This window comes from Culex quinquefasciatus, chromosome 3 (genome assembly GCF_015732765.1).
Source record: "Culex quinquefasciatus strain JHB chromosome 3, VPISU_Cqui_1.0_pri_paternal, whole genome shotgun sequence".
Taxonomy (NCBI): domain Eukaryota; kingdom Metazoa; phylum Arthropoda; class Insecta; order Diptera; family Culicidae; genus Culex; species Culex quinquefasciatus.
In genome coordinates, this window is record NC_051863.1 from 18,458,023 (window position 1) to 18,480,069 (window position 22,047).

Consider the following 22,047-nt stretch of genomic DNA (forward strand, 5'->3'; position numbering starts at 1 on the left):
CATTGCTGCATACTGCCCACGTCAGGTGAATGCCAGAGATGGTTCAGCAGCAAAACTGAAGAGCGATATCCAGAAGCTGACACGGCGGAGCGCAAAGTACATCATCGCTGGTGACCTCAACGCGAAGCATGAAGTTTGGGGCAACAGCAGGAGGAATCGGAACGGAGTGATTCTGCACAACGATCTGCAAAACGGATACTACAACGTTGTGAGTCCGGATCGTCCAACGAGGGTGGCTCGGTCTGGGAATCACTCAATCATCGACTTCTTCATTACCAATATGGCTGAGAACGTGGCTCATCCTGAGGTGTTTGAAGAGTTGAGTTCTGATCACTATCCGGTGGTTGTGGAGGTTGGAGCTTCCGTTACTCCGCAGCGGCAACCAACCCGGAAAGATTACCACAACGTTGACTGGCAGCAGTTTCAGCAAGTGGTAGACAGCAACATCGACTATGATCAACACCCGGAAACTTCTGCTGATATTGATCGTTCGCTGGAGGTGATCCAGCAGGCTATCAACCAAGCAGAGGCTGCCAACGTTCGGGAGGTTCCTGTTAATTTTAAGGTAACTGATATTGACGTAGATACTAAACACTTGATTAGACTTAGGAATGTTTATAGGAGACAATATCAACGGACTGGGGACTATGACAAAAGATTTCAGTGAACAATTTGAACAAAATCATACAAGACCGACTTGACAATATCAGAAATCAAGAATTTTCAAAACATGTAAGCCAGCTTGGGAATTATTCAAAACCATTTTGGAAACTTTCAAAAGTTCTTAAAAACAAACCAAAGCCTATTCCTCCTCTTATTGTTGAGGATTCTCCTTTGATTACATCCGAGGAAAAGGCAAATGCACTTGGGCTTCATTTTGTTAGTTCTCATAATCTTGGCGCTTCCATGACCAGCCGTAAAGAAACATCAGTTGCCAATAGTATTTCAACAATTAATAACTCTACCTTTGAATTTCCTGCAGATTCCCATGTTTCTGGTGAGGAAGTCAAAGTTGCAGTAAAACAAATGAAAAATATGAAAGCTCCTGGCTTTGATAACATTTTTAATCTGGTGTTGAAAAAACAGAGTGATCAGTTCTTTCAACATCTAGCCAATATTTTCAATAAATGTTTGCAACTTGGTTACTTCCCTACCAATTGGAAGCTGGGCAAAGTCATACCAATTTTGAAGCCTCAAAAGATCCAACATCGCCAACAAGTTATCGTCCCATTAGTCTTTTGAGTAGTCTGTCCAAACTCTTTGAGAAGGTCATCTATTCAAGGCTTTTGGATTTTACCAACGATAATAATATAATTTTGAATGAGCAGTTTGGCTTCCGCAAGGGACATAATACTGCTCATCAGCTTACGAGAGTAACTAAAATCATCAAGCAGAACAAGCTTGAGTCTAAATCAACTGCTATGGCTTTGTTGGATGTTGAGAAGGCTTTTGACAATGTTTGGCATGATGGTTTGATACATAAACTGTATTTATACGGTTTTCCAATGTATCTTATCAAAATTATCCAGCACTATCTTTCGGAGAGATCGTTCAGGTTTTTCTGAATGGGATTGCTTCTGGATTATTCAACATTGATGCTGGGGTTCCCCAAGGAAGTATTCTTGGCCCACTTCTGTACAATATTTTTACATCTGATTTGCCTACTCTTCCTGGTAATGGTGTGTTGTCACTTTTTGCTGATGACACTGCCGTTATTTATAAGGGTAAAATAACCAGATATTTAGTTGGCCGTCTTCAGAAGGGTCTTGACGTTCTTTCCGAATACTTTGGCGACTGGAAAATTCGCATAAATGCAGCCAAAACTCAAACCATCATTTTTCCACTTTCCAAATCGGCCAGATTTGCCCCAAAGGATGATGTTTTGATTAAAATGAATGATGTTTCGATACCCTGGTCAAAGGAAGTTGTCTATTTAGGTCTCATACTTGACTCGAAACTTTTGTTTCGGCAGCATGTAGACAAAATATTGAACAAGTGCAGCATTCTCATCAGGTGTTTGTATCCTTTAATTAACAGAAAATCAAAGCTATCTTTGAAAAATAAGCTAGCAGTTTACAAACAAATAATTTACCCCGTTATTGAGTATGCAGTACCTGTTTGGGAGTGTTGCGCTAGAACTCATAAATTGAAGCTCCAGCGTGTCCAAAACAAGGTACTCAAAATGGTTTTGAATGTTCCTGGCTGGACAAGATCAAGTGAGGTTCATGAATTAGCAGAAGTAAAAACGTTGGATCAGAAGATTCAAGAGAAATGTTTGAAATTCAGGGAAAAATGTGCTATATCTGAATACCCCTTGATTCAAGGATTGGTTTAGTTTATGGTAAGATTAAGTTAGTTTTAGGTTAGGTTATGTTTTCTTAATTTTTTTTCCTCATTGTACCTAGTGTTACAAAAATGATAAATCATATACATTTAAAGTTAAGAAAATGAACAGTGTTTAAATCACGAAAAGCAAACTAAAGCTGAAGAGCCACAGCTGACCACTTATTATGTAAACCAAATGTAATTATTATAAGAAAGATTCAATAAAGTGTATTTAATTCAAAAAAAAAAAAAAAATTCCTACGGTATTGGGGTCTTTTTCGGCCTTTTTGAAAATTAAATTTGCCATAACTTTTGCTATATACATGCTAAAGCCTTGAAATTTTCTGACATTAAATTTATAGTATAAATACACATTTCACAAAACAAACAAACCTTGGACGACCTCTAGGGAGCGTCCATAAAAAGTTACTTTAAAGGTATTGGGGTCCTTTTCGACCCCAAACTTTAAAAAATTGTCAAAAATCCAGTTTTTGACCGATTCCGGTTCTTTTGGTCACAAATATAAGCTTAGAACGTCCCCTTTCCGAAACCGACCTGGAAAACCGGATTTGGTCACTGTGGCCACCGGGAATCGGCTACAACCGAAAAAGGACCTTTTTGAGACCCCATCTTTGACGACCTGTATCTCCGGCAAATTTCAACCAATCAGGATGCTCTGGGTTGCATTGGACAGGTATTTACCTGTACTTTGATCACAAATATTAATGTCAGGGCCAGGTGACTTACCGGTTCCGGAAATCCGGAACATCCGAAAAGTTTATGTTTTACTGTTTTTCACATATATGTGATACCAATACTCTCATGATAGTTGAAATTGATCCATAAAACTTACTAAAACACAATACACGATTGCCAGAACCACTCTGGAGTGTTAGTGGCCACTTCCGGGTAACCTGGAACCGGTTCCCGGGTACCCGATGAACGGCCAACTTGACTTTTGTGGTGAAAACCCATCATGTTGCACATCAAACTCCATGAAATTGAAAGATATGTCCATCTTTGGTAATAACGTTGTCCGCTGAGCCATCCTGGCCAATCTGGAATCGGTTACCGGTGACCCCTTGGGGACACTTCCGGAATATGAGAGAAACCCTATCATCCGACATATCAAACTTCATGGAATTGAAAGATATGTCAATCTACGGTCATGCCGTTGTACACTGACCCATTCTGGCCAATCTGGAGCCGGTTACCGGTGGCCCCTTGAGGACACTTCCGGAATATGAGAGAAACCCTATCATCCGACATATCAAACTTCATGAAATTGAAAGATATGTCAATCTACGGTCATGCCGTTGTTCCCTGATCCATTCTGGCTATTCTGGAACTGGTTCCCTGTGGCCCCTTGGGGACATTCCCGGAATATGAGAGAAACCCTATCATCCGACATATCAAACTTCATAAAATTGAAAGATATGTCAATCTACGGTCCTGCCGTTGCTCGCTGATCCATTCTGGCCATTTTGGAACTGGTTCCCAATGGCCCCTTGGGGACATTCCCGGAATATGAGAGAAACCCTATCATCCGACATATCAAACTTCATAAAATTGATAGATATGTCAATCTACGGTCATGCCGTTGTTCACTGACCCATTCTGGCCAATCTGGAGCCGGTTACCGGTGGCCCCTTGAGGACACTTCCGGAATATGAGAGAAACCCTATCATCCGACATATCAAGCTTCATAAAATTGATAGATATGTCAATCTACGGTCATGCCGTTGTTCCCTGATCCATTCTGGCCATTCTGGAACTGGTTCCCGGTGGCCCCTTGGGGACATTCCCGGAATATGAGAGAAACCCTATCATCCGACATATCAAACTTCATAAAATTGAAAGATATGTCAATCTACGGTCCTGCCGTTGCTCGCTGATCCATTCTGGCCATTTTGGAACTGGTTCCCGGTGGCCCCTTGGGGACATTCCCGGAATATGAGAGAAACCCTATCATCCGACATATCAAACTTCATAAAATTGAAAGATATGTCAATCTACGGTCATGCCGTTGCTCGCTGATCTATTCTGGCTATTCTGGAACAGGTTTTTGATACGATGCAACGGCTTCGAGATACAGAAATTTCTAAATTACAAAAAACAAAAATATTTTAATAACTTGTACCCTTCTCAAATGTTATTTTCGAGTACAATTAGCTCCACATACACAAAAATAACTTATATAGGCCTAGGATAACCTGTCTACAAAGTTTCATTGAAATCGGAGAGGGTCGGGTACAAAAGAATGTACCAGAAAAAAATCCTGATTTGAGCTGGAATTCAACAACTTAAATGATAATGGTATCAACCTATAATAAAACAAAAATGTGAAAAAACAAGCAAAAAGTGGAAAAATGCCTGTTAAAACATGAAAAAACTAAATAGTCAAAAGGTAATGATAGGTGGTGGTAGAATAAGCCTAATCCTATCAGAAACACACATAAACTAAACAAGATAAATGCAAATTGAAATACTAAAAATGAAACAAGAAAAACATAAAACTAGAGAAGCAAAGTTTTTCGTAGAACAAAAGATGCTCAAAATGGCCTCCTAAACACGAGAAAATAAAAAAAAATCGAAAAAAAAAAAATTTGAGCAATAGAGGGTTAATGGAACATGGTTTCTCGCAAACCTTGAAATGTGTTAAACTATCCTGAAAAAGTCGTACGATCATAAAGACCGGTCCCACGGATTTCCAGTGAACGCATCCGAAACCGTAATTGGCAAACATCATAAACTAGATCGTCTGTGAGATACTCATTTGTCCTCTGAATCGGCCCCACGGAATCCTCAGCTCATTGGTTTGAGTACTTTTTAAAACCAACAAAATAAACTTGGACGTTGGCCAATCCCCAACATTTGAGTGTCCGCAGTTAGCACTCAACAGAACCCAGAATCAAAACAAAACCACACGTTTCAGTGCGTCAATTCACTCTGCCGATCGATTGCAATCAGTTTGTTTATGTGTTTTGTCCACCTTATCAGGCATTCCTAACGCGCTGGTGCAATTCTCGTACGTGCAACCTGTAATTGCATTCGAGTTGCTCCAACAATGTTCACCGTGCCAGTGCTCTTGCAGCGCAAAAAAAAAGAACTCGATTCACCCCCCAAAATAAAAAAAAAAGATCGTGCTATCAGCACAACACACAAGTGCTTTATGTTCTCCTCAAATTCGCTTATCAGCAGCAGCAGCTCTCGGGTGGGGAGGGTTGAAATGTGAAAATTACGTCTTAAAGTTTCGAAACTTACCCAACAATCCCCCGCTTGTACTTGTAGCCCGGCGGACGCCACGGGCAACCCCCGTGGGCACCGATCAACCGGTGGTGCTGCTTGTTCATGTTGAAAGTGCTGGCCTTGTTGTCGCCGGTGCTGCCAGCTTTCTTCCGCGTCGGATTGTAGTTCTTCTCGTTGTTGTTGACTAGAATGGTGCCGCCGCCGCCGCCTCCCGTTGTCGGCGTGTTGTTGCCATTTCCGGTGCCACCACCGTTGTTGTTGTTGTTGCTGCTGTTGTTGTTGTTATTGTTTTCCGTCAACGCGTTGCTGTGATGGTGGTGATGATTGAGATGTGCCGGATGGTGGTGCGTGTCGTCACCGCCGTTGCCACCACCTCCGGCGGCATTAATAAGCCGGTTTTCGCCCACGCCGCGGTTCGGTTTGTCTGAGCCGGCCCGCTGGGGCTTCTGGTTCTCCACCGGAATCGTCAACGGGGGGTCCCACTCGGCCGTCGTTTCCCAAATGCCCATCCACATGCGCTTGGCCGGTCCTTCCTGCTCTTCCTGAAACCAAGCGACCGCCGGATCCATCACCACTTGTCGTTCCACTCGGTTCCCGCGGAACGATCGCCGTTTCGATTCCTCCGCACTATTGTCCTTTTTCCTCGGTGTCCCCTTCTGCACTCACACACAAACGCACTTTTCCAGATGTCCACAAAACTGCCCCCCGAGAATAACCCCTCCACACAGAACCCAACCACTGTTCAACGGGCTTGACCTTCTTCTCAATTCAGTTCAATCACTGTGACACATTCTCTTCCTTTGATCCTGGATCTTCTCAAGTCCGCACAGCCACCGTCACATGCCAGGTTGTCCGAGACGCAATGTCTTACCGCAGCTGGTGCACCTATGAGAAAGATTGAAACGAGATAGCGAGTTAGTGTAATTTAGTTATGAGCTGTAAGATTGTCGGGAAATAGTGTAAGCTAATCAAAAATATTTTGTGACCTCCAAATTCAAAATATTCAATACAGAAATACTCGTGCTTACGGCGAAGTTCCATCCCCCGTCCGTTGGTTTAAGGTTAACTCCCAAACCATCCCAAAAACCATCCAACTCCAAGTGAAACTTACTGGAAGATTGTGGGGAGAATGGGAGCGGCCGGCAATATACGGCTCTCAATAATCTATTCCCGAGCAACCTAAGATCTTACAGGTTTCGTTTGATAAACGGAAGGTCGTGGTTTGAAACCCACATGGCTTGGCACCACCTTTCCTCGTACTTTTCACATGTTTCGAGGACCGGCTGTGCTCTGTATATTTGCATCTGCGGAGTGCGCTGGGCCCAACCGCAAAATGTGCTTGGAGGGACAAAAAAACTGCTTAGCAAGAGTCCCGGGCTTTTGGGATTTCACTGGGAACACATCCTAAGTAGCGTAATAAAAAGTGCACTTCAGTTCTAGCGACACATATGGAAAGTACAACAGCACAGAGGAAAGGAAAAATGTTACGGCGTGTGGACAGATCAACACACTTGCTCAACAATAGCGCGTGTGCTTTGTTCCCCAAATGCCCAAGAACAGCAAATTGGCAGCCTCTGCAGATCTAAAAATAGATCAGCAGGTCGACAATAGATCAAATAAATGGTCGCAGTGGAATCATGGCAATCAAACCTAAGATCTTGGAAATCATCGCATAAACATGACGAAACCCATTATGCAATCCGCTAAAATTACCGTCTGCAAGCGAAGCGGCGAATTACACCTTCGCATAATTTAAGGTCTTTTAAAAACTTTTCTTACGAAGCATAGGTCACAAGATAGATCTGGACATCATTCAACAAAATATCTGGTCTGAGATCTGACCTCCAAAAGTGTATAATTAACACTTAGTGCTCATAACTTGTGATAGGGTTGTCAGATATTCAATCTACTTGACTCATTGGAAAGGCCTTTTGATAATCTATTTAACGATAGATTTGAACATTATTTTCATCCAAATGTCTGAGAACCGCTCTCAAAAAATTTAGATAGTATTATATAGTAAGTGCTCATAACTTTTTTGTAGGGTTGCCAGATCTTCATTTTATTTTTGACTCATCGAAAAGGCCTTTTGGAAACCAAATATCCGGCCTTAAAAAATGTGTATAAATAACATTTGAGTGCTCATAACTTCCGGATTTTCAGCCAAATAGTTTTATTTGTTTAACTTTTAAAGCAGTTAACTAAATATAATACTTTATAGCTAGTGACTTTTGTGTCGCCAAGAAAAATCAAATGAGACCAGATCGGCAAAGCCAGTGCCGAAAGAATTGAGTGTACAGACACATAGTCTTTCCCCAGTGCGAAGGCAAAAAAATATAAAAAAAAATAAAGAAGAAACCTGAGCAGTTCTCTAGGATTTCGGTCATTCGATTTTTTTTATATTTTTTAATCTTACTGAAACTTTTTTGGTGCCTTCAGTATGCCCAAAGAAGCCATTTTGCATCATTAGTTTGTCCATATAATTTTCCATACAAATTTCGCAGCTGTCCATACAAAAATGATGTATGAAAATTCAAAAATCTGCATCTTTTGAAGGAATTTTTTGATCGATTTGGTGTCTTCGGCAAAGTTGTAGGTATGGGTACGGACTACACTGGAAAAAAATGATACACGGTGAAAAAATTTGGTGATTTTTTTATTTAACTTTTTATCACTAAAACTTGATTTGCAAAAAAAAACACTATTTTTATTTTTTTTTTATATGTTTTAGAGGACATAAAATGCCAACTTTTCAGAAATTTCCAGGTTGTGCAAAAAATCATTGACCAAGTTATGAATTTTTTAATCAATACTTATTTTTTTCAAAATATCGAAATATTGGTCGCAAATTTTTTTCAACTTCATTTTTCGATGTAAAATCAAATTTGCAATCAAAAAGTACTTCAGTAAAATTTTGATAAAGTGCGCCGTTTTCAAGTTAAATCCATATTTAGGTGACTTTTTTGAAAATAGTCGCAGTTTTTCATTTTTTTAAATAAGTGCACATGTTTGCACACTTTTGAAAAAAATATTTTTGAAAAGCTGAGAAACTTTGGACTTTGTTGGTATGACCTTTAGTTGCTGAGATATTGCAATGCAAAGGTTTAAACACAGGAAAATTGATGTTTTCTAAGTCTCACCCAAACAGCCCACCATTTTTTAATGTCGATATCTCAGCAACTAATGGTCCGATTTTCAATGTTAATATATGAAACATTTCTGAAATTTTCCGATCTTTTCGAAAACATTATTTTCAAAATTTTCAAATCAAGACTAACATTTCAAAAGGGCCAAACATTCAATATTACGCCCTTTTAAAATGTTAGTCTTGATTTGAAAATTTTGAAAATAATGTTTCCGAAAAGATCGGAAAATTTCACAAATGTTTCATATTTTAACATTGAAAATCGGACCATTAGTTGCTGATATATCGACATTAAAAAATGTGGGCTGTTTGGGTGAGACTTAGAAAACATCAATTTTCCTGTTTTTAAACATTTGCATTGCAATATCTCAGCAACTAAGGGTCGTATCAACAAAGTCCGAAGAAGCAAAATATAGAGAATTTTCTCAGCTTTTCAAAAATATTTTTTTCAAAAGTGTGCAAACATGTGCACTAATTTAAAAAAAATGAAAAACTGCGACTATTTTCAAAAAAGTCACCTAGATATGGATTTAACTTGAAAACGGTGCACTTTATAAAAATTTGACTAAAGTACTTTTTGATTGCAAATTTGATTTTACATCGAAAAATCAAGTTGAAAAAATTTTGCGACCAATATTCCGATTTTTTGAAAAAATCAGTATTGATTAAAAAATTCATAACTCGGTCAATGATTTTTTGCACAACCTGGAAATTTCTGAAAAGTTGGCATTTTATGTCCTCTAAAACATATAAAAAAAATTGTGTTTTTTTGCAAATCAAATTTTAGTGATAAAAAGTTAAATAAAAAAATCACCAAATTTTTTTTACCGTGTATCATTTTTTCCAGTGTAGTCCGTATCCATACCTACAACTTTGCCGAAGACACCAAATCGATCAAAAATTCCTTCAAAAGATACAGATTTTTGAATTTTCATACATCATTTTTGTATGGACAGCTGCGAAATTTGTATGGAAAATTATATGGACAAACTAATGATGCAAAATGGCTTCTTTGGGCATACCGAAGGCACCAAAAAAGTTTCAGTCGGATTAAAAAATACAAAAATTAAAATTGAAGAAAAAAGACCGATTTCGTAGAGAATTGCTCACCTGTAAAACAAGTACAGTTTTTGTGAAAAAAAACGTTACTTAATCCACCTTAAGGTGGTTGGTGCCTTCCTCACATTCATGTTGTATTTACAAATTAATTTGTTTTCTTTTTTCATTTAAAATAATTGTTGATTTTACCAGAACAGCAATTTTCAATTCTTTTTACCAACTCTCCAAAATAAAGGAGAAAATGGGGGGCTGTGGCTGTAATTGAATTTAAAAGTGCTGCTATGCGAACATTAGGTGCACGATGGAATTGCATGCTGTCCCCCTAGTCTTAGTAAACAATGTCTCATGAGTTGTATATTTCAGTAAAAAGTTCGTGTAAATCTTTGTCGAGACAAAATGATGTATTCAGCAACATACAGACTTTTTTCCAGAAGAGATGCAGACACTGCTTAAGCAATGTGGCAACCGCATGCTGGGCGACTCTCGCGCGTAAGCAAAAAGACCCGGACTTTGAGGTAATGCAAAAATCACCCTTTTTAGTAGCTACAAAAAAACTTTTTCATGGCATAGATTATGTTCAATTTAAGTTGTTGTCTTCTTATTCAAAAATTGTCAAACTTAAGGACCGAATCCTGCAGCAAACTGATTGTAAAAGTAGTCAAATTTTGTTGTTAACTATTTTGTAGACTGTACTTTAGGGGATGAATTAAAAATCCTATCGATAGCTTCCGTAGCTTTGAAGATACTAGAATGTCTGTAACAAAAATCTTGATGCAAAGGCTCTGGTTGATGTGCTCCGTTAAAGGAGGCATTAGATTATGGCAAACAAACAAACAAAAATCGCACTCTTTTGTGTTTGACAGTTTGCCAAACTCACAAACAAATCCAAATGTATGCAGACTGACCTTCCGGCAAACAAATATGGAGTTTTTTTTTTAAAGGTCCAATAATGGTTTTTCAGTATTTGCTTTTTGGGTGTTTTTTAATGCCCCTGACTCAAGGCGATTTAAAAAACACCCAAAAAGCAAATCTGGAAATTTGGTTTATTGGACCTGCCAAACTGTCAAAAAGTTTGTTTGTCTGCCATAGTCTATACGTTTTTAAGGGAACCAACTCGAGATATCTACTTAATTATCCAACAAATTACTAAAACAATATTGATTTCAATGTCTAGAAAACCTTAATCCTCTAACGTCCAATTATATTTTATTCTCGTGTTCAGGAGGTAATTTTAAGTTTATTTTTCTTGATTTAGCACAGCCTATACTCAGTCCAGATTCTATTATCCGAAGGCTTCGGAAAAAATTACTTCGGATAATAGAATATTCGGATTAAAAAAAATATTTTTTTTCGTTGTCTTATTTATATTTGATTGTTTATCTGAAGTATGACCCCTAAAACGATTTTAAATTTTTTTTAATCCACGATGGCGGTGTATCTCGAAGCTGTTACATTGTATCAAAAAGTGGTCAAAGACAAACTTGTAGGAAATTGGACGGGCTTTGTGAAAGAATACACTGAAAGAAAAATACACGCCTCTTCTATGAGATTTTTCTATTCTTAAGCATAAAAGTTAAATTTTTAGGTGATGTCACGATTTTTTCCGTTCAAAATTTTTGAGGAAATGGCCTAAGATGTTACAAAAAGACTCACGAAAAATGCAAGTTGGTATGTATCCCCAAAAAAAAATACTAAAACTGTTTTTCGAGGTGGTCTAAACGTATTTTTTTTAGCCGAATCGATTCCCCAGACAATTTTATAAAAGGTTCAGTATTGACCATTGTTCTATGTTCAATCTTCGTTTAAATACAGTGGTTTAAAAAAAAAATATAGAAAAAATAGGGTTTTTGGTGGGTTTTGGCAATTTCTATACTGCCGCTCCAATCTAGTCCGTCCCATATGTAAAAAGTGAGTGCTAAGATATCGTCGTGAGAAGCTCAAAAATGTTTCACCTTTTTTACATTTCTAATCACCAATTTTACAAACTTTTTCTACAATTATTTCAATATTGGTTCAAAAGTACCCCTATCCAAAAATTTACTCAAAAAGTTAAAATTTATTGGTTAATTTGGTAAATTTTCGTGCTGGGACTGACCTGACTTTATTTATCCATAAATAAAGGCAAGTCTGTCAGGTTATCAAGGTAGGCTTGAACATTTATAACAGAAATTTGCCAGTCATTTGTTGGTTTGTTTTGGTAATTTTCCAAATTGTTTTTATCATTGATCTGAAATTTTGTTTGTTTCAGGTTAATTTAATTTGGCGGATGATTCCATAAAATTTACCAGCTACGAATATTTAACCAGCAATGTTGTATTATTTCTATTTCTTTTGCTGCAGAACAAATAGATATTCATATTTGATTGCATGTATCAACATCCGGACCCTTAAATTGAGTAATCCAGAATTGTTTAACGGAAGGGGATCCTAAATCTGAAACTAGACCATGGCTATCCATACAAGAAGGAATAGTACTGATTTTAATGAATATTAGCTGAATGGTATGTTGTTTATTTTATTACCGTGGTTATCCTATGCATGAGGAAATAAAGGCAGAATAGGGTTTCGACTATTACGCTTCCAAATTTAAAATATAGGGTAGGGTAGTCATCAATGAGACACTTTTGGTTTTCAACTTTCAACGATTTTTTAAATTTTTTCATCTGCATGTTTTAATGAGCTTTTGTTGTATTTTCTTTCTTTTAGTGTGTTCTAACATTGACCAAAATATGAGATCGATCCGACATCTACAGCCAGAGTTATTCAACTGTCTCATTGTAGACGCACTTGGCAGGAACAATGAGACAGCTGGGGAACAATGAGACACTCTACGAAAATCAATACTTTTCTAGTAAAATATCATGTTTTTGTATTGTTCCATTACAGGTGACTTGCCTTGAACATTTTAGAGCAATTTTGCCAACATGAAACTTTAATTAACAAAAGTTATACTAAAGAGTATTTAAATTTTGTAAAATTTATATATTTATACCAAATAACTTTGAATGTTTGGTTAAATGAAGTTAAAACTCTATAAATATGCCAAAAATCACTTTCAATTCATGTTTTGAAAGATTTCCATAGATTTTGAAAAGTTTAATGAAGAAAAATCAAAGTGTCTCATTGTTACCCATGGGCTAAAATGAGTGGGGAACAATGAGACAGCCCTGGATTCTGGGTATATTCTAAATTTTGGTCAAACCTAATGAAAGGACATTGTAGCCCAACTCAATCCCTATGGAACGTCGAAAGAAATTTGTAGAAATATTAGTTTTGGTGCAAATGGCAGCCTACGAGCGAAAAAGTATTTTTTGTCTTTAATTTACTTTTACACCCCAGAATCAAACATTTATGAATAACTTTTCAAGGAAGCGTCCATAACCAAAGCCACTATTATAGCAGACATGTATCCAGTAGACACACGTTTCCCCCAAATTTGAGCCTGATTGGTTGAAACTACGACTTGTGAGAGCCATTTTATCATTGTTCCCCGTGTCTCATTGATGACTACTCTACCCTACCGTCAATTTGAACAACTTTATGTGTTTTTAAGTTCTGCGAGTACTTTAGGTACATAGTCTGTGTAGATATAGTAATTCGCAATTCGCAATTTTCAGTGTAAGAACGGGCCTTGACCGATCTTATGCACTAGGTTCCCGACGAACACGCACTGCCCTTACACCTACATCTCACCCTTGCTCTGAGTCAGTACGAGCAGCACGCTAGAACACGCTTTGAGTGTTCGTGCCAGGCATGCACACCTTCTTTTCCGGTTACGCATTTTAACTCGGCCGGGGGTGGTACATTAAGTAGGGTTTGATGTAAGTATAAGCGCCTAACCATTTAAAGTGTGCCTATCAACTTTTATTTAAGCAAATACTGTTTTATTTTTAGTTTGAATTCAAAAACTAGTTGTTATTTACTGTGTATTGTTTTCTCCTGAAATTTTCCCTATTGTTGAGTCTGTTTATCTGTTGCTATTTCTTTTGTCGCGGTGTTTTGTTACAATTTTTGGTCCTAAGCATGTTATAAAAGTTTACCAAAAAATACAATAGTAATATTTGTGTTAATCCTTTAACCATTCCATAAATTGAGTAAGGGCTCAAACCTCACTTGTTAGAAAAAAAAGGGTGAAGATTGAAAACAATTGACAGTAAAAGAGAATTTATTTTATAAAAATCAAGTATCAATAGTAAGAGAATGATGAGCGTATTTTGAAGAATAAAAATGAGAAGCTAGATATATTAGATGTAAAATTAGACAATAGTTAATAAATAGAGATACAAAACAAGCTTAGATTATAGTAATGATAATTTATAGGACAGATAAAGAATTATTCAAATAAATAAATTCACAATAAAATCAAAAAAAAAAAAGATTAGGCGAATGATAAATAGACTTGATATTACTAGTACATTAAGGAAAAGTATATTTTTAAGGAAAAAAAAAACAAAACAAAGTTTGTTACAGCAGTATCAATTGATAGAAAAGAGTGGAAAAGCTTTGAGAGATAAGAGAATCAAAAGTTAGTAAAATTAAAATCAAATGTTGGATATTAAATAGAAGAATCAGTGAAGAATTGGGAATCAGAAGAGCAAAATAAAAATAGGAGATAGGTGGTAGCTGAGAATGAAGAGAAGAGAAACCCCGTTGTGCGATGTTTCAGGTACATCCACAGCAGTTGACTCAACATACTGCGAATCAAAACAATACCGTCTACAATCACAAATTACTTCCCTTTCCCACATTGTCGCGCCCCTTCCCTTTCTTTTAGCCGTCTCGACTCTGACCCGCGATGGTCAAAGGTTTACGATCCGTTTCCACAGGCCACCAGCTAGATCATCATGAAAACCAAGCCAACGTGGAGGTAAGAAAATAGGACACTCGCAAGGAACCAGAGCTATACTGTTCTGATCAAGATAATTCGGATGATCTAACAGAACTACGGATGTAGTTAGTTACGCTCCTTCCAGGATGTTCCTTACGTGGACGTCAACCGAAGAGCACGCAACAAGGTCAGTGCCATTGCATGCTCTTAGGTATCAATCCTTGGCCTGCAGTCTGTGTAGATATAGTAATTACACATTTTTTTTCTATTGATTTGTGAGACATTTCTATACGAGGAACTGACTTGCCTTTATTTTGCATATGGGACAGCACCAAAGTGATTTTTATTTTGGAATGTACATACATTTTTTATTAAATAGGGTTAAAGTAGATGTTCAAACAAGACAACTACTGGATTTTTCTCAAAATCGACAAAAATACATATGGGACGGACTTGCTTTGAGCGGCAGTATATGAAAGACATGATTTTTCAGACTCGAAATAAATTTTACCGGAAAGCTCGTCCAATTTCCCATAAGTTTGCATTTTTCGTGAGTCTTTCTGTAACATCTTAGGCTATTTCCTCAAACATTTTGAACGAAAAAAAATCGTGACATCACCATAAAATATGACTTAAGCTTAAAAATTAAAAAATCTCATAGAAGTGGCGTGTATTTTTTTCGGAAAGCTCATCAAATTTCTAACAAGTTTGTCATTGAACACTTTTTGATACGATGCAACGGCTTCAAGATACAGTTATTTTTAAATTACCAGATACAAAAATATTTAAATAATTTACGCCCTTCTTCTCACATGCATGGCTTTTTCGAGTACCATTGGCTTCAGATACACAAAAATTGCTTAAATAGGCCTAGAATAGCATGTCTACAAAGTTTCATAGAAATCGGAAAGGGTCGGGTACAAAAAGAAATATTTCTGATTTGAGCGGGAATTGCTATTTGATATTTTTTTAATTCAAATTTTGTCTTAAGTTGGGTAGCAGAATTCGAAAATTGTTATTATTTTCATATCATTTTTCGCAGTCCGCGTATGATTTTTGAACAAAAATAATGCTCCGTATAGTTAACCGGTTCTCACAGAACTACTCAACGCAGCCCTTTAACTACGACGACCAGACCATTCTTGACCATTCTCACAGACACGATCTGCGTTGCTCCCCACGTGAATCTGCCCAATGCTCAACGTGCACCAGACTTCCCCTCAGCCCCCTTCTTCTTCACATTACCCCCACAAGTCCTCCTCAAATCCCCCAAACTCGTTATTCTCGCGCTCTCTCGCTCTCACTACTAGGCAGCCAGTGTGTATTCGTTCGTGTACTACACTATCACTCCACATTCTGCTTCACACACTCGTTTGCACACATACACTAACCGGACAGCTCCCCAAATCACACATACACACACGTACAACGCAAGACGTACAGTCTTCGAGCGAATTATACGCTATTTTTTTCCTGCTTCGTGCTTTACTTTTCGCAAATTTACACTTTTTTTTTCTCTCTTCGTTCCTCTCGAGTGTGCGAATACTTTTTCCTCGTGTGTCTTTTTTTTCTTCTTCTTGTTGTTGTTATTCTTCGCTTTTTCTTCTTTTTATTTGCCCACTAGTGACCGTCATCCGTCGTGGTGACGAGAAAATTTTTCGACCAATTTAAAGGTAGTGGCGATTTTCTTTATCGAGTGAGGGACCCACCTCCCCTCCGCGGTTCTACACGTCTTACCTCTTCTTTTTTTTCGCAAATTTTGGGGAGTTTGCTCCACTTCTTCTTCCTTCTCTTGGTGCTCGACTCCACCAAGCAGCACTACGCTAGTCTCGTTCACTTTTTTTATGCTGTTCAACTCGAACTTTTTTTTTTCTTCCTTCCTAGCTTCCTCCTCTAGTCAGCAATTGGGTGCATGCAATTATCACATCAAAATCACATGGCACTTGCTCTCTCGCGCTAATCAACCGGAACAATCAACCTTTTCCCTGTAGATTCAAAAAAAAACCTACAACGAGAAACACTCGATGGTGCCTCCCCAACCCCGGAACACGCACAGCAGCAGGGCTAATCCTGTGGAACCAGTGGAAATCACGACGACGACGACGACGGGGAAGTTGGTCTGCGCTGCAGAACTGCCACTGTCACTGGTGGTGGCCACTGAGCACTGTGCTGCTCTGACTCTGGCGAGGGGGGCGGCCGTACGTGCGATGGAGATGGCTGGCGATGGTTCTTCCTTCTCTGTCTTTTCCCGTCCGTCGCGTTGACTTTGACGGAACGGAGCTGTCAGTGGGAAGGGCGCGCCAATGGTGCCAGATTGGGGCGTAAAATGGGATTTAGTCTATGAAGTAAATCCGAAGTTGTTATTATTTTTGTCTATTACTCCGTAGATACCAGTAATCAGGTGTTTGGTTCGAACATTTCTGTTGAGTATCCAAGCAGGCCTTTTAAAAATATTGAAATATGGTTATTATATCTACAACCTACAATCTTAATGATTTGGATCTTGCATAATGTTTCATAACGGATCTGTAAATCAGGTTTAACAAACTTTCAAAAGTCCAGACAATGAATCACAGGTTCATAGAAAGCTCGTAGTCCCACCTTCATGTACACCCATCGAATCAGAATCAAAAACTGAACAAGTTTCTGTCTGTGTGTTACCAATAATGTCACTTAATTTTAACAGCACTGGTCGAACCGATTTAACCCTCTAACCTCGAACGCTTATGGTAGCACCAGTGCACCAAGACTTTGAGATCCAGTTTCTCGAAGATGTGACAATGTTTTCAACTGCTTCTAGGGGGAAATATACCCATTTTAAGCCTAATAAGCGGTCGTGTTTGAATGATGCTGGATTATCTGGAGTGTTCCTTGAAATTTACTAAAATCAGGTACACCAACGAGTAAAGCAACTTTTTGGTAACATTTCGGTTTATTTTCATTTTTATGAAAAGTTTTGCTATTCCTTTTACAAGCATTTAAAAAAAAATATTTCCCAAATGCGTTCCAATCAGTCGAGTGCATTGGGCCACGCCCATTTTTCTATTTTCAGCTCTGTTCTTTTTTTCTTCCAGCGCTCTTTTGGGTCTGCTTCGTGCTGCCAAAATTGATGAAAATTTAAGCGAACACTCACGAAAAGTAGCATTTATAGAGAAAATTTCCTGGCATCACTGGCTCACTCCAACAGGCGCTGCACCAGCATGTTGGTGGTGTAGGTGGCCACCCTTTGTTCTTTAAATGCCTTCGCTTCTCGCTCGGGTTTTTTCAGCCTTCGATTGGAATGGGTAATCAAAATTGAAACGTCAAAAGAATTAGCGCGTTTGTTTGTTGGATGGCGCTTGCTGATTATTTACATGTTTCGGGATTATTTTTCAAGTGAGTGACTAAAGAATGTGTCAAAGAACATGTTGCCGGTAGTTGGAAGCAATGTTATATCTTAAGCGCTTTGAAATCGTTAGCGCAAGTCAAAAGATATTGAGGGCGACTTTCGTTAAGCAGTTAACCTCGGATCTTGCGTGTGGTTGTGTGTGCCACCAAAATGATGAGAAATGGTCAAGCAAAATAGAAATTATGATAAAAAGTGCATTAAATTTGATCTTTTTGGCCAGTAAATGGCATAAATTTGCGTGCTTACTCGAGGCGGTGCTGTTGATGGTAAGTTTAATAGTATTTTTGGAGCTTCAATCGAGCTTCAAACTCTTCATATGACGAAGATAGGTGTTTTTTTATTTAGTTTTTCTTCAATTTGTAATTTGTAATTTATTGGAAACGATAGCCTGTTAGAATAACACTTTGTATCAGGTTAAGGAAGGACATTGTGATGATTACTTTAGATCCAGGTTAGGTGTTTGATTAGAAATGGTATATTTCCCTACTTGCAAATGTTTAAGAACATCTGAGCTTATTTCACCCATATTGATGAAGTACGAGCGTTTTTACAGGGGAAAACGTAACAAAAAATGGGGTATTTTTAAGAAAATAATTAAACACTATTTGTACTAGCTGCCACAATGACACAAAAAAAGTTCAGGAGTAATTTGGACACTTCTTGAGAGCGCTTGCACATTAAACCTAGAGACCCTAAATAGGGAGACTGGTCTAAGCTGGCTAAATCGATCTGGCAACGTATGTTTTGAGCTTGGCAACACTGATAATTTTTGCTGGGCGTAAAGGCAAATGCTCGTTTGGATACGTGTCTGTTTGGGTACGTCAAATTCACTTCGACCAGTCTCCCTATTTAGGATCTCTAATTAAACCTCTACTGCCCAAATTTTTATTTCGAAGATTTTTATTTTTTCCGTGTTCAGGAGGTCATTTTGAGCAACTTTTGTTCTACGAAAAACTTTACTTCTCTTGTTTTATGTTTTTCATGTTTCATTTTTAGTATTTTAATTTGCATTTATCTTGTTCAGTTTATGTTTGTTTTTGGTAGTATTTGCTCTATTCGGGTCTCCTACGAAAGGCAGAATCTCAAAAGGCCGAATTACTCGAAAGGCAGAATTTTCATTAGGCCGAATACCAAAAGGCCGAATACTCAAAAGGCCGAATCTCATAAGGCAAACCGACGAAGTTTAGGATTTTCGGGCGCGGTTTGCTATTATTATTTTTACAAACCAAAAATTGGTTAAGAAATTAAGAAGGCATAATTTTCTAGCATTGCTGCTAACTAAATTTAAAACGTTTCTATTTATTTGTTTTTTTTTTTATGCGGCAAATAAATAGAAACTTTTAAAAATTAGTTAGAAATTTCTTGCAATCATTTTAATTCATTTATGTACTTGGTGGCGAATTATCAAATTTCGGTTATCGTCACCGTAATTCAATAAACAACAAGACTGAAACACTTTTGAAATACTTTAATTCATTCTACTCTATTCACTTGTATGCATGGTAACAAAAAGAAGAAAAAGAAAAAGAACACAGTTTGTTAGTTTACCGGATCTTTGAACATCATAATCAATGAAAATCGTGAAAATATGAACAAAATTCTAAAATCCATAATTATTCTGCCTTTCGGCCTTTTGAGACGTTTTGCCTTCTGAGCAAAAGACAAAATTCGGCCTTTTGAATTTCGGCATTTTGAGGCAATTTTGGTCTATTCTACCACCTCCTATCAGTAAATCTTGCCTATCTATTTTTTATGTTTTTAAAGCCGCATTCTCAATTTTTTACTTGTTTTTCACATTATCTGCTACAAAATGGCACCACTATCATTTAAATTGTTAAAAATGAGTAGAAGCATAGTCTGGGACACTAGACAAATTACTGCATACTTCTATTTACTTAAAATATAGGAAATGTTAGTAAAAAACAAAGCCAAAGTTGCCCTAAAAAAATGACATTTTTAAAAACATTGGCAAAGTCAAACTTCCAACCCATGAATTTTCTAAAATTTTAAGCTTTCTTTTTTTGCAATGCTTTTTAAAAGATCAAAAATTGGTTGAAAAATGGCCTGTCTAAAGGCGGGGTTGGGTTGTAGAGGGTTAACTTCAAACTTTTACTTTATCGATTTATTTTAAACCGTTGCAAATATTTTGGACCATGTACTCACAACAAAAAAATATAATGAAAACGGTACATTTTATAACCAAAACACACAAAAATATGTTGATTCGGTAGAAATCCAAAATTAATAAAAGTGACTTACAGTTGAGCATAAACCCACCCAATTACTCAATGGGTTGAGAAACAATTCTCATCAACAGAATTCATCAAAATAATGATCTGATGAGCCAAAAAAGACCAGGTCCTTGTGTTTGGCGAAGCTGATGTTACCCATTTAACAAATCAAAATAAGATGATGCTCATTATAACGAAAAAGGACATAAAAAAATGTAATTGAACAAAAGGTTATGCTCGACATTAAATAACTGTTAGTGAAGTAATTTCATCATTAGCCCATATACATTGTTTTGATTTATAACATAACGTTTTTGTTACAAGTGACTCATTGTTTTGAAACTTTACTCAACATTTCAAAACAAACACGACATTCACAAAACTGGCCTCACTGCTGTCACAACACAACCACAACTCACGCACACACCTTCAAGTTTTGACACATTTTTATGATTCACTTCTGGTGCTCGCACAAACACACTCACTCAAACACGCACACACACACACACACCCATCTCGTCCCTCTCTCACCCTAACCACCCGCTCTCTCCCCCTTTCCACTATGTCTCTCTCTCTTCCTCTTCCCCTTGCTCACCTTTTCGCCTTTATGAACAAAAGAAGGTGGACACCACCACACGACTTTTTTCAAGGAATTTTCCTTCCCCAAAATGCGATCGCTCCACGCAACACACTCTTTTCACTGGTACTTCCGGTTCCGCCGGTAAACTGTCCACCGCTCCCGTTCTGCTCCGGATCGTTCTGGTTCACTTTGACCGCACTCCTCTGCCGGAAAGATCCGAGCGAAGAGGAAGACCAGAAAAAAAAACGCCAAGAAAAAGAAAAATGGTGCCCCACGGAATCCGTCCCCGGCGGGAACGAACGACGGCCGGATCAACACGGCGCACTCCTCGCGATGTCCGTAACGCGAGCGACAGTTCCGGAATCCGTGAAAAAGGGAAGAGAACCGCACGGCGCGAGGAATTTTTTTTTCCCGATGAAAATACTCGAATCGGATCAATCCACCAAAACCACGACGACGACGACGAGATCTCGAGCGCAACGCATACGCACGAATGAGAGGAACGAACGACGGTTGCTCGCGCGAGCTGTCACACGCGCAAACCTGACACTGACAGATACGTAAAACATTAAACAGGGATGTCAGAAATTGATTACTGTTGGAAACTGTTAAAACAGGAATAAAATCGTTTTTATAAAGGCAAACAAACGATGCAGGCGGAGAATGAGTCTAAAATTATAAATTCAGCTAACTATCAAAAATATCCTTTAAATCATGCAAACAAATCGAATAGACGTATCCAGTTTGAAATGGCCGCTAGGTGGCCAATGGTGTTAGAAATGACAGCTTCCATGTATTTGAATATGGGAGCTCAGGAAAACTTAACTTTTAAGCAATAAAATGATTATTTATGATAAAAGTATTGATTGATTAGGTGCACAAAATGTGTTTTGAATATTATTAAAATAAAAACTGTTCGAAAAATTTGCAATTGAGATAAGTACACCATTCGATTCAGCAGGAATTTTGAGCACCAAAAATATATAGTTTTCATATGTTAAGTGTTTTATTTTAGAAGAAAATTAACAAAAAGTATGAAAATCGAGACATTTAGTATGGGAGCTGTCAAATCTCTCACCATCAAAAAGCAGCGTGGAGCTTTCGCTGGATTTGTCTATATTCGGCATATGCCCTGTGCATCCTGGCGAGTTAGAACATGTTTATATGGCATCACTGTATTCAGGAGAACAAAAACCGCAGCAGTGACACCTGGCGGAATGTACGACAACAAGAGCACGAGAA

The 22,047-nt window shown here is 37.9% G+C and overlaps 1 protein-coding gene across 2 annotated transcripts in view; it reads right to left on the reverse strand.

Moving 5' to 3' along the window:
* LOC6048718 (non-canonical poly(A) RNA polymerase protein Trf4-1) overlaps positions 1-21,309 on the reverse strand; it is a 60,074-nt gene extending 38,765 nt beyond the window's left edge. The window contains exons 1-2 of one of the 2 annotated variants that reach the window (XM_038259409.1): positions 20,821-21,309; positions 5,590-6,459 (exon numbers count right to left, since the gene is read on the reverse strand). In XM_038259409.1, the coding sequence (XP_038115337.1) occupies positions 5,590-6,143 (554 nt within the window). In that variant the 5' untranslated portion in view covers positions 6,144-6,459; positions 20,821-21,309. Of the gene's footprint in view, positions 1-5,589; positions 6,460-16,343; positions 16,788-20,820 lie in introns of those variants that run through there. The other variant, XM_038259410.1, reaches the window with a different exon arrangement.
* Positions 21,310-22,047: the final 738 nt, after the last annotated feature.